This window comes from Helianthus annuus, chromosome 17 (assembly GCF_002127325.2).
Source record: "Helianthus annuus cultivar XRQ/B chromosome 17, HanXRQr2.0-SUNRISE, whole genome shotgun sequence".
NCBI lineage: Eukaryota > Viridiplantae > Streptophyta > Magnoliopsida > Asterales > Asteraceae > Helianthus > Helianthus annuus.
This window is the reverse complement of record NC_035449.2, coordinates 73,604,835-73,618,460: the sequence shown is the minus strand read 5'-3', so window position 1 is coordinate 73,618,460 and position 13,626 is coordinate 73,604,835. Positions and strand designations below refer to the sequence as shown.

The following is a 13,626-nucleotide window of genomic DNA, read 5'->3' as shown; positions in this document are numbered from 1 at the left end:
ATTTAGTAGTGAAATTAGTAGAATTAGTTTATACTTTAGTCAATGAGCTATATCTCAATTGGCATTAGAGGGAAAGTGAAAATTTGGGTTTAAGGTCATAGGTCTCAAGTTCGAATCCGATATCAATCAGGTTTTACAGCAATGGGCCTTCGGATGGCAAGTTTTCCCCGGAACTGGAGGTGGTGAGCTTGGGCTACCCAGCACTGTCTGCGCTCACGGGCGTATGAGTCCGGCTCTTATTTCGTTGGTAGTTAAAAAAAAGTATATAAATAATAATTTATTGCCACTTGAGGCCTTATTGAGCATATTTTGGGCTTAAGGCCCAGCTAGAAACAGATATTCTGGATACATAACAAGAAAACGCTCCTGTCCGATCAACGTTCTTAAGTTTCAAATTTTTGTGCGTGTTTCGATTTCCAAAGTGAAGCGTTCCACCACAGCAGTTGCGATCGATCGGCACAAGAACAATATACAAAAAATGGTGCGATTCTTCCTTCATCTTCTTTTTTACAGACTTTACTAAACAAAAATCCTTCTTAGGGTTTCGTATTTGATCTGAATATTACTTGCAACTGTTCTATTATTCGTAACAGACGGAAACAGTGGAAGAACTCGAACCGTTGTTTGATTACACTCGTGTTCAGCCCTTAGATCTCCTTTACTTCGACGGCGAAGATGATGATGACTGCTCTTCAATTGTTCCGTCCAAATTCAGGAAACCTTCTGTGTCTGCCGCTGTAAGATCTTCTTTTGAAATTTTGATGTATAAAAAATAATCATATATATATATATTGTTATTTTTCTTATTTATATCATGCTTGAAATCATTAAATAATATGAATCATATATTTTCTCTTTGCAACATAGATGAGCAATAGTTGAAATTATTAAGCATATTGTTGTTAAAAAGCATGTTATACTTTAGCAAGTATCCGTTTATTGTTCTTAAATGTTTATTATTGTGTTATAATTGGATAGGTTGAAAAGGTGCAAGTGACAGGGGAAGTGATTGGTATTGATGATGGTGAAGACGATGATGATTTGGATTGGCTAGCGTCACCCAAGGTAGCTGTTAAGAAGGGGAAACAATGTGAGAATTCGGTTATAAAGGAGTTGAGGTATAGTTGTTATATCAGATTTATTGTCTTTTGTGTGGTGTATATGATTAGGAGTTCATTTTTCTTTCGATTATCCATGGATGGCCTTTTTCTATCCTTGATGAAATTAATTGTGCTGATGTAAGGGTGTTATAGATTGTTTACTGATTGAACAAGAAGTTTGTATAAACTTATGTTATTTCTAAATCCTATTTCCTATCACTCAAGTCTTCTTTTTTTGCTCTTCTGTATAATGCTCTTCTATTTCATAGTTACTTTATATGACAAAATAGAAGTATGAAATCATTTATTTGGAGTTTGGATTGCTAGTTTTGACTTTTTTGTTTCGTAACCAATCTTGACATGTAATGCATACTACAGCTGAATACATGATCTATCAAAGACTTAACTCTTAAGCTTTTGCTATTTATGCTTCTATTATTATTGTTTTATGTTTGTGATTATTTGGTTATAGGCTGAAGAAGCAGGAGCTGTTATCATTCACCGAATCAGCCAAAGATATTGTCCAAACCATTGAAGAAACTGTCAAAAGAGATCTTAATACCTCATTAAATTCTGAATTTGAAAGTCCTATTGAGAAACCTTCAAAACCTGCTGTAGAAAGACCAAAAATAGTTATATCCATCCAAGACAAAGACGGTTTGAAGCAGTTTCGAATTTACAAGGTAAGTTTTTTCATGCTAAACATCTATATGCTAATAATTTAGATGTTTCTAGTTGGTTGTGTTTAAGGGCATAGGATTAGGTTCAAGAGTGAACACTAGTGTAGCTTGCGAACTGAGTGAACTAATCCTGGCCATACACACGTGTGTAGATCAATGGCCAGGATTTGATGTTGAAATACACTAGTGTATTTTACGATTTGATGATGAGATCCTGGCCATACACGTGTGTAGATCAATGGCCAGGATTTGTTCACTCAATTCGCAAATACACTAGTGTTCACTCTAGAACCCCACCCTAAGGACATAGTATCTTTATTTACTAAATGTTAATCAAACTAATGATAGTATTCTGGATTATTTGATGCTTTTGTAGGATGATAAGTTTGAGCGGCTTTTTAAAATGTATGCTGACAAAGTGAAGAATAAGGCAGAAAATTTAGTATTCTGTTTCGATGGGGATAAAGTGGGCCCCACAGCTACTCCTAGCAGTCTGGAGTTGGAAGATGATGATATTATTGAGGTCCACGTAAAGTCAAGTTGAGCCAGGTACCACCTATGTACGTCTCTTAAGAGTTATGCTTATTTTTGTATTTTTTTTCTTTGAATCGATTATACAACTTACAACTAAAAGGAATCACCCCGACTCTCCAAAGATGCCCCTCCATAAGTGATAAGACCATTTGTTTAGCACTGTAGAATATTAAAGTAACTATATGGGCCACGATTAATATGTTTGTGCAATCAGCTAAAACATAAATTGTTGAAGAAAGTCTTTAGAAGAGCGGCTTTACAACACTTTTGCCCACCCATAGTAGTACGATGATACCAACTTGTAACATTCTTAAACATTTGGAACCATATTTTTTATTTAAGTTTAACAGTAATATTTAAATATATCCAAAGGTTTACCATTCTTTTATCTGAAAGTCAAAGGTGTTGACTTTCGTAAATTAACACAATTTTTACAAAAATTTGGGTAAGCAAGGTTCCATAAAATGGGGTGTCTGAAGTCATGAATCCAAATGTGCACATGAATTCTAAGTTTTAGGGCATGATTAGTCTCGTGATCCCATGATGCATCTTCATCTAGGAAGGATATACACTGCACACGTGATAGCAAATAAATGCTATTCAAGTAGTAAGTACATGGAGCATCTAAAAATCCATTTAGAAACTTTTAGTAATAAAATGCTTACAAGGCCACTGTAGGTCTGCAAAACAAAAATATCTTCTCCTTTGTTACACTATTATTGCCTCTTAGAAGAAATGGAAATTCAGTTAAAAGCAAACAGATGTGAAATTGTGCGCTCTAAAAAGCCTTTAACTGATAATTCAATTTATTTGTTTGAGATTCAGCCTAAAGTTGTTATTGTGAACTCATCACCCGATAACCAGTTTATTAAGATTAGAAGAAGATTCACTTGTATATTAGGCTAATTGTAGATGGTTTTGTTCATTTTGCTTATCGTATCTAGCGTATAGGTTTTGAATGCTTCTATGCTCAACAAACACCTCAAATTGGGACATCTTTGTTTGTTTGGTCAAAGAAACATTAGATATCTACACATTGTTTGTGCAATGTTTGATCCATGCTTCGGGCCCTTGCTGGTTTAAATCAAATCATAGTTTAATAATAAAGAAATGGTATGTTATTATTTAAATATAAGCAATGATAGCATTTCCATAATTACGGAGGAGATTAACATAAGACAGTAGCATGCTTGATTTGATGAATGATATATAGTTTCCATACTATGAAACCAAATGTTTAACCTTTGTATTTAAGAGGGTGTTTGGGGTTGAGTTTTGAAAATAGATTATGCGTTTTGAATAATCAGAATCAGATAATTAATTGTAACAAAACAGGATGTTGAAAGATAGTGTTTGGATTTGATTATGTTGCTTGATATCACAATAATCAGATATTCAACTATTTGAGTGTTTGGCAAATATATATTTAAAAAAATAAACAAGTGAAAATCCTTTTCTAAACGCAAATAATCAATTTTTGGAAAACTGCGTTTTGTTGCAGTAGGGAGGAGCTGCTTTTGGAAAACTGCGTTTTGTAACTTTCTAAACGCAAATAATCAATTTTTTAATTTTTTAACCCAAACACTCAAAAACTGATTATTTGCGATTTCAAAACTCAATAATCTAAAAAGCTCCTTCAAAACTCAACCCCTAACACCCTCTTAATATGACAACCATCAAACTTTTCCGAACTGTTTTCTGTTTCATTTCAGTTTTTTGCTATCATCATCTGATTTAGTTATGCTAACTCTGTTCTCCTTTTCAACTTGCAGCCTCACCCCAAATTCTGGAAATGTACAAAAACATAAACAAACTGCTTGTTCTCTAGTCATTTGTTTTGGTCGCATGGCTTCGATTTCGAATTCTTAAATCAATTTATTTACAATTACAATTGAGCTTATTTTTCCATTGCTCAGTAGCAACATACTACTAAGCTTACTTGCCCGTCAATGTTTATTCCAAATTCTCATTTGGTCTTCAGTAATTCCATTTATACTAAAATAATATTGAGAACACTAAAATTACCAACATCCCATAGTAAATTAGTAACTCTTATAAAAGAATACATAATAATTCTATAATTTAAACCATAATAATTTTATAATCTAAACCCTCAGTTTAGTTAAAAACTCTTGAGCTTTAATAATTCGATTAAGATGCAAAATATTATGCTAAAATAATTTATTCAAACACCATATTTGAAATAGTCCAATTACTATAATACTAGTCCTTCTTGACACTATTTTATGTTTACATTTGGATGTTGACAAAACCATTACTTATAAAATCTTTGTTCATTTGACAAACCGTCATCTACCCACTACTACCTTTGTCATTTTGTCCTCGTTGAATGGATCAAATTCCATAACTTGACCGCAAAGTCAGGTGTATGTGATTTTGATTGAATAATGATTTATTTTCATCAATATAATACATACTATCGTAAATCATTTGTCCTTTACATCAAAGGCAAATTGGAAAATAATAATCCTATCTTTTTGAAATTGGCCGATAATAATCTTAAGTCAGTTATTAGCCAATAATAATCCGACCCCGTCCAATTTTTTTATAAAATAGTCTGCCGTTAAAATAGCTTAACGGAGTTAAGTGTTTTTCCGAATTACAAACCGATGTTTTTAGGGCTTTTGATTAGAACGAGGATACGCGTCGGTTGATGTAAAACTTACCTCAAAATACTGCCCCCAACCCACGAAAACGGTGCTTCAATTCGGGTGTTTAACTTCCAATTAACAAAATTCAAGCCATTTCGAACACAATTTCGAGGTAAGTTTTATATCAATCGACTTGTATCCTCGTTCTGATCAAAAGCCCTAAAACATCGGTTTGTAATTCGGAAAAACACTTAACTCCGTTAAGTTTATTTTAACGACAGACTATTTTACAAAAAAAATTGGACGAGGTTGGATTATTATTGGCTATTAACTAACTTGGGATTATTATCGGTCAATTTCAGAAATGTTGGATTATTATTTTCCAATTTGCCTACATCAGATGACTTATCTTTCAAGTATAATATAAGTTTACTTGTTAATTATCAAATAATGTAATAGGTTAAATTAAAAGAAGAAAGAATCAAATATAAAAACCGAGAATTGTTAATTATCAAGTAATGTAATGTAATAGGTTAAATTAAAAGAATAAAGAAACCACAATAAAATGAGATGTCATGCACTCATGCCTAATTTAAAACTATACATAAGTTTATAAATATTGACAATGGCAATTAAGAGATCACATTATAAAATGCTTGTTGCCCGTCATTATGTGTGGATGCATTCAATACTCTAATGAGGGATCATTAATATGATTATTAAATAAATAGAAATATTCGAATCAAATGTCAAATGGTCCATGTTCCAGTTGACTTGTATACTTAAAAAGGTCGTTGAATCATTTGAAGACGAATGAAGTTCTGTTTTGTCTCCATGGCTTACATTCATATGAGAAGTGTTTCCATATTCATCTTCATTGTTGCTATCTTCATTTTGCAGTTTCTTTTCATTACCGCAGGTTTGTTTTGAATTTTAGTACATCTCTCTATGTATGCTTACTCTACACTAATAGAATTTAGTCTACACTATTAGAAAAATGATTTTATCATTACGGAAAATCAAATTCCAGAAAGAAAATAGAAAACTAATATATATATATATTTTTTTATTTTTTAAGTCACCGTGAAGACAAACAAATATAACCGATAAAGGTTCGGCATTTGTATGCCTTTTGTGAGCAAAACCATAGGTCTACTTAATATGTATTGGCAAGGCTGTGATGACTTGCAGTCCTAATGGTGTGATGACCACAAGAACATAGTTTTAGTCTCTTGATTTATTTTATTCGAAAATATCATGAATTTCGTTTTTAAAGTTTGTTTGAATATTATCATGGTAATGATATTGGGGTAATGTAGATCAAAGCGGGAACTACAGAATCGACCGAAATGATCCAAGAACTCCACCGTCGCCAAAGGGAAACCCTCCTCGTAGCATGATTCCACCTGAATCCGGCTCCCCGCCACCACCTGCTTACACTTAAGTTTATGTTTCACATATTTCAAAATTCATCTTATGTTTGATAAGGTCATGTGTTGTTCGCTTGAAATGTTGGGGAAAAACACATAACATTGTGGTTGGCATCCTTAACATTTTGACATGGTTGTGAATTAGACCCACAATAATCTATCTAGTTATATATTTATTGTGTTTTGTTTATTTATGAGTTCGTGGTATAGATACTCTGAATTCCCATAATCCATTCATGCCAAACATCAATATTCAGAAGGGAATTGTATAAAAAGAAATGAATAACATAACTAGTAGGGTCGTTCAAAAGGCTCACGACTTACTCGAAACTTGCTCGAAAATAACTTGGCTCAAAAAAGATTGTTTGTAAACGAGCCAAGGTTGGCCCGGATCGTAGCTAGCTTGATAATTGGCTCGTTGGCTCGTTTAAATTAACCAGCAAGTATTAATATAACAATAATAACTTATAAAAATATAGGAAAAAACAGAAATAATACATATCGTATTTTGAATTTTTCTTTCAGTCTCTAATAAATATTAAAAAATTAATACATATTTTTATGTTAAAAGTTTTTTTATTTATTTGCCATTTATATTATCAATATGTGTAAAAAAAATAAAAAAATAAAGAGTTTAGCGAGCCGACTCGACGAGCCACGAGCTAGCTCAAACTTTTAGCCCGATAAAATAAACGAGACAAGCCGAGCAGACTCGTTTAATTTCAAGCTCGAGCCTACCCCAACCTGGCTCGTCTCAACTTAGCTCGTTTCCAGCCATAAACATAAGAGGGTAAAAAGAAAGGTCAAACTTTATAAAAATAGTGATGAAAGTTATAACAACATATTAGGGGCTGTATATTTAGCTCTTAATGAGTCTCTTAATGGTTCAGACCTCTTACTGTTTTAGCACTTAATGGTTCAGACTGTTTGTTTCGCGAGCAGATTTCTTAATGATTCAGACATTTGCCTCTGAATGGTTAAGCATTATACTGAGTCTGAATGGTTAAGACCTCTTATCGGAATTGATCAGACATTTGTCTCTAAACGGTTAAGCATTATAATTATACTGGCTCTTAATAGTTCAGACCTCTTACAGATTCAACACTTACCCATTCAGAAGTTGTCAAACAACCCCTTAATCTCAGGTGAAACATAAGAGGGTAAAAAGAAAGGTCAAACTTTAAAAAAATAGTGATGAAAGTTATAACAACATTTTAATCTCAGGCGGATAATACAGCCATACAATTATTTTATTTTATTAACATGATAATTATATTGTAGCAAACCGAATGGTTTGAAACGTTTGTAAATTATATTATACTACGTTTAAAGAAATTCGCCGCAATTTTTTTTATTTAGTCTGTGTTTACATATATTTTGAAATCACTATGAGCGCGTTGCGAACGGGGCTGCTGACAAAAATAAAAAGAAAATGTAGAAAAAAAACACTAAAAGATAACTGAAAAAAAATCAACCAAAAAAGTTGTATGGTAACGATATTGTTCGTATAAAACCCGTGGTCAGAAATGAACAAATAGTATTGGGTATCGTGTCGAAACCCCCGATCCCTAATCCCCGGGAACGGGCGGCCGCGAGCCAGTTTCGGTGGTATCGTGTTATTTTCTAATTTGGCAGCGGAAATTTTCATCAGTAGTTAGGAAATATTTTATCAGAGTAAACCACCACATTTTATAACATTAAACACATGGGTAAAACCCAAGTTTTTCATTACACATATCTTCATAGAGATACACCCTATTTTATTTAAGAAAACATCTATTTCTTTTAGATAACTTTATTGCCACTTTTCCAACCCTTCAGTGCTGTCCATGTGACAACTCGTATTCCAGAATCTATCTTTGTGCTTATTGAAATTTGTATGAGCATTACTGTAACGCCCCAAAAATGTTAGTAGGATAATAAGTACAAATAAATAAAGAATGTAACTTGGTTAATGAAACATGACTAAATGGTAGCTAGTTTAATTGGTAAAGCCTAAATTAAAACACTCTCTCAAAGTAGGAGGGGCTAAGGTGTAAATAATAAACAAAAGGGGTTTTAATTAGTAAATCAAAGTAGGGATGAGATTTTTTACCGAAATACAGGTACCGTACCGGTACCGTACCGATGCCGTACCGCACCTATCATAAACGGTACCGGTATCGGTAATAGATTTTTCGAAATTCGGTATCGGTAAAAAACGGTATCGGTACCGGTATTTTTCGGTAAATACCGGTATTAATACCGAATTTAATAATCATCGATAAAAAGCATAGAATCCATTGAAGTAAATTAATTTTTTAATGGTTTGGTTATAAATTATCAATATATCTTTTCTTACTATTTTTAATATCTTTGTGTTTGGTTGTGTAAGGAGACGACACTATTGTTGAAGAAACCCTTTTTGTTAAACTTGATGGTGACTCGGAATTGGGTAAAAGTCGAACCCATGGATGTTTAATATGTTTACCTTTTTTTACATTCCTCTATATATTACTATAGTCCAGTTAATAATGGATGGATGGTTTGCACGTGATATTTTTTTAGGTAAAACAACGGATGACACCAAAGCGGTACCAATGCGGTAAAGTACCGAAATACCGGTACCGATACCGGTATCGTACCGGTACTGAATCTATAAATACGGTACGGTAATCGGTATCCATATTTCCTTAATTTCGGTAACGGTATTTACGGTATCGGTACCGGTACGGTACCGGTATCGTACCGATCTCATCCCTAAATCAAAGAAACACCTACGTTTGGTGTTTGGGTCGATCGAACAAGGAGCAGGAAAGGGGGTGAAAAACCCTAAACTCAAGAAATCCAGTAATTGAAGCCTAAATCACAAGATAATTCGGTGTATGAGCCCTCTTTTTCGAAAATCTAACCCTAATTAGTGAAGTGGTGAGTTTAATTTTCTGAAATTATGATTTGTAGAATGAGGGGTTAAACCCAATCTCGATTTCTTGTGTCAAATATGATAAATCTGAGATAGAATTGCTTTTTAGAACAAGAATCATGCTTGATTTTAGGTTGTATGAAAGTTGTAGAGAAAACCCATTTGAAGTTATGATGATATGATTAGAGATGATGATGCATGTGTTTATTCTTGATGTAGTATGATGGGTAAGATTAATATATGCATAATGATGTTATAATAATCTGAATATTTGAGGAATTTATGTGTTTGAGATGTATTGCCATGATTTTAGAATGACTTGGTAGAGATGCGTTTGCTATACTTGTATATTATGCTAGTTAAGATTGTACGCACATAAGGTGTTCGATGAAATGCTTGAGCCGAATTGGTTATGTATGAACATGAGAAATTGTAGTTTTAATGATCTAATGATGGCATGAAATATGAATACGAATAATGAACATTATAGTAATGATGTAAATGCGTGAAAGCAATGTATAATGTGAAAGCTAAACGTGAATGTGATGCACCTTATAGGGTCGAAGAAAAGAGGATTATCAAGCCAAGCAAAGGCAATAGGAGCGCACAACTCCGGTAAGTTCTTATGAACTTCGTTTACTCTACTAGTGGATTTATGAATAATATTAATGATAATATGAATTCGTACTATTTTCCGTTGTGGATTAAAAATTGATTTAGATGTAAGGAATTATATCGAAGAGGGTTTAGAAGTTATGTTGTAACGAATGCGAAATAGCAAATCCATTGCGGATTTGGTTATGCTAACGAAGGTTATGATAAGCTATGCGAGTCGACCGGTTCTAGTTGAACAAGTCGAATAAGAATAATGCTACCATCCGTTTCGAATGGGTGGTTTTGAATGCTATAACGAATGCTAGAAGTTTAATCCGTTATACGGATAGAAAGAAGAATTTATGTTGAAAGCAAATAACCCAACTAAACGGGTCGAATGTGTATGCTTAACTCTCATTGAGAGTGTTTATGCCATACCCAAGTATTTGGGTAGTCGAATGTGTAAAAAAGATGAAAGCTCATATGCGGATGGAACTAAAACGAAGGAATTATAATTAACAAGTGTGATGACTAACTTTTAAGTATTGTTGTTGAATGTAGGTAAATCCTCAACTTAGGCGACTCGGCGAAATGGAGCGAGCACGTGCCCATGTCATGTTATACCAAATGCTTCCGCTAGCTTATGTTCATCTTTATGGTCCATGACTAGTTATTTTGTCCAACTTTGTTAGTAGTCGTACAATTGTAAAGCTTGTCGTCTTGCTTTGAGTAGTTTAACGTCAAACGGATCGTAGTATGTTGTTTAGTTTATTATGTTATAAACAGGGGGCACGTTCGTTTTACGAACGGGTCATGCCGAATTTTTGTAAAAATTTTACTATGTATCAAAGTTTGTATTTTTGATGTCTTTAAATTACTCTAGTAAGTAATTTACCTTTTTGAGTTGTGAAAGATTCGTATATTTTAAAAGTTTATGTTTTCTAGCGTCTTTGGTTGTCATTTCTCCTAGACGCAAAAACGGACGTTACAAGTTGGTATCAGAGCCAAGGTTTGAGGGATTCGGGCAAGAGTCCTAGCGCTCGAACTCAAACCAAATGGCTCGTGCTAATGTGCTCGCTCCAAGATCGCCAATGAGGTAATACGCTAAGTTCTCAGTAATAATAATGGTATGTGTAATATGTTTCGGATGCAAAAATTAAAGCTAAGTTTATAGATGAATAGATAGGGAGGTCATACGGAGAATTCGGGAACCGTATGGCTGGAAATAGGCACGGGAAATAGACAAGGTAACAAAAAAAATGACACAGCAGCGTTTCAGCAATTCGGGAAGCTGTCGCCGACGGGCTCTCATGCCGTCGCCGACGCCCCCATTCAGCCGACGCCTAAACTTCCTGCCTACGGACAAAGTGGGCGACGACCCATAATTAGAACCCGTCGCCGACGGTATGACCAGCCGTCGCCGACGGCCTTTACAAATGTGATCCGCAGAAAAATTTCTTTTATTTTATTGTATTTATGTTTGGGAGTTCCGTGTGATTCAAAGGACCATTAGATGATAGCATAGGGTCCTTATAAGCAGGATGATAAGATACTTATGACCACAATCCGTGATCACAATGAAAAAGAATTTATAAAGAATTAAAGGTAATGATGTGAATAACATAAGTTGAAAAATGAGCCTTAGATGATCAAGATTTTGAATTGCACGATTACAAGTGTAGTAAACAAAGGTCGAAGTATGTGTTATATGGAAAGCTTATGATTTGTGTTAAACGGAAACATGATGTTGTGTTAAGCTAGTCCGCCAGATTTTTTTATGTTTTTCATGTTTTAGCCAAAAGTACTTTCCGAAAGCCACTTCAACGTTTACTTAGGGTCCATGTAAGACCTAACATGATATATATAACCACAATTAGTGGTTACGATGGAAATAAATTTGTAAAAGTCAAAAGTAAAGTGTCGAATGACACAAATGAACGCTGAAAGTTAAAAAAAAATGAAAATGAGTAAAGTCGAAAATATGAGAATGTGAATGAAGTAAATACGGAGTAATGAACTATGATGTACTGAAGCTTGTAAATTATGATTTAAGTTTCCATACTTCTTAGAAATGCCCGTTTTGTGTTCCTGTCAAGTCATAAGAAGATATAACAAGATCACGTAGATCGTCAACGATAACGTAAAATTTATAAAAAGTCGAATGTAATGAATGAATGACATGAAATGAATGATGAATGCATAAAGTGGAGTTGGAATTCGTATGAAAATTCGGATGAATGTATGCTTTGATAGAATTATGCATTTGAGGCTTGTACCTTGTACATGAATGTAGTGATGCTTATGTGTATTTAATGATTTGCTTTAGTAGGATTAAGAGGCGAATATGTGCTAAATGTGAATCATACGAGCTAACTAGTAAAGGATATGTTGAAATTACGTTATATAGTTGTTTCGAATGAAATTTGCTAACTGTAGAATCATGGAGCATTAGCATGTGAAAATACATGTATGTGAATGTATATGTGTATTGTTTAGAGGATCACGTAAATTGTACATGTCGTACAATACGAGTATGAGAGACGCAAGGTATTATTATTATGACCTACCATAGTTAGATGAACACATGTCCGAAGGTTTGAAGTATGTAAACGAGACAGTTGACTTTCTGACGGTCAACAGTAAAGGGATATCATGAGATAGCCATTAGACACAATTGATTAAGTAAAGAGTTAATGTGTTACGTACTAGATGAATTACGTGTTATGATGGATGATAGTTTAGTTGTATGGATTTGAAATGAGATGACTATTAATGAACGTCTCAATTATATGAAAATTCTACTAACGAAAGTCGATTAATGTATGAATAGAAAGAAAGTGAACAGTCGTATGTATGCTCACATAAACTAATGATATTACAAAAGTACTGATATGTAAGGATGGAAATCCGTTAATTGTCGAACCGAAGGGTAAAATGTGGAATATTTGATTTTAGCAAGGTAGATCCACCATGGATATAGTTGTGGTGGAAAAAACGAAAGAAGTCTTAGTGTGAAAATAGGAGGCATGAAAAGTACAAGCGAGATTCGGGCAAAGTGCTTAAATCTTATTAAACGAGTCGAATAATTCATAAGGATTATTAAGCCAAGAACTTATAAGCTAGAAATTTTCTGTATCTGGACGTAGGATTTCAAGTCCATATGAAAGAGGACCAAATTTTGGTCATGTAGGAAGAAACGGGAGGTTAATCGGGTAAGCGGTCCAAAAGTTATGCGCGTTTAAGCATGCAAGTATAAAGTAATGTATGAAAGATATGCACGTGTGAAGTTACGTAGTAAGGTATGCACGTATGAGGTTATGTATGATTGTACACACGTATGTAAAGATGTAGGAGTGTATGTATGGATGAGTGTGTGTATATGTAAAGATGAAGCAATGTATGAACGTATGTGGATATGTACGTAAGTAGGCATGAATGTATGTACAAATGCATGAAGAAAGAATTATCATCCATGAAGGTATGAGGGATATGTATGAATGTACGCATGTACGTAGAGGTGCAGGAATGCATGTAAGTATGTATATATATATGTATGAGTATATGCACGTATGCAAGTATGTATGATGGTATGCAAAAATATATGAATGTATGTAAGTATGAATGAATGAATGTAAGTACGTATGAAGGTAGGAATAAATGTATGCACATATGTATATATGTATGAATGAATGTATGTATGTATGCACGTGTAAAAGCATGTGCGAATGTACGATATGGATACGTTTGAGTATTAACGTTATTAAACGTGTTCCC

General features: G+C 33.8%; 1 protein-coding gene and 1 long non-coding RNA gene across 2 annotated transcripts; both read left to right on the top strand.

The window, feature by feature from the left end:
* The first annotated feature begins 332 nt into the window (after window positions 1–332).
* On the top strand, window positions 333–4,292 carry LOC110921701. Its single transcript, XM_035986573.1, has 6 exons — window positions 333–481; window positions 594–737; window positions 979–1,118; window positions 1,573–1,783; window positions 2,157–2,340; window positions 4,087–4,292. Exons 1-5 carry the CDS (start codon window positions 479–481, stop codon window positions 2,322–2,324), a joined length of 666 nt encoding a protein of 221 aa, XP_035842466.1. The 5' UTR covers window positions 333–478; the 3' UTR covers window positions 2,325–2,340; window positions 4,087–4,292.
* Window positions 4,293–9,142: 4,850 nt separating this feature from the next.
* Window positions 9,143–10,750, top strand: LOC110921704. Its single transcript, XR_002582551.1, has 3 exons — window positions 9,143–9,263; window positions 9,817–9,873; window positions 10,414–10,750. It is a non-coding gene; the product is annotated as an uncharacterized LOC110921704 (long non-coding RNA).
* Window positions 10,751–13,626: the final 2,876 nt, after the last annotated feature.

What these genes read in the sequence shown, in the direction of transcription:
- LOC110921701 (XM_035986573.1), top strand. An exon ending in TCGGTTATAAAGGAGTTGAG is followed by an intron (nt 1,119 to 1,572) that starts GTATAGTTGTTA and finishes ATTTGGTTATAG; the next exon opens with GCTGAAGAAGCAGGAGCTGT. An exon ending in AGCAGTTTCGAATTTACAAG is followed by an intron (nt 1,784 to 2,156) that starts GTAAGTTTTTTC and finishes ATGCTTTTGTAG; the next exon opens with GATGATAAGTTTGAGCGGCT.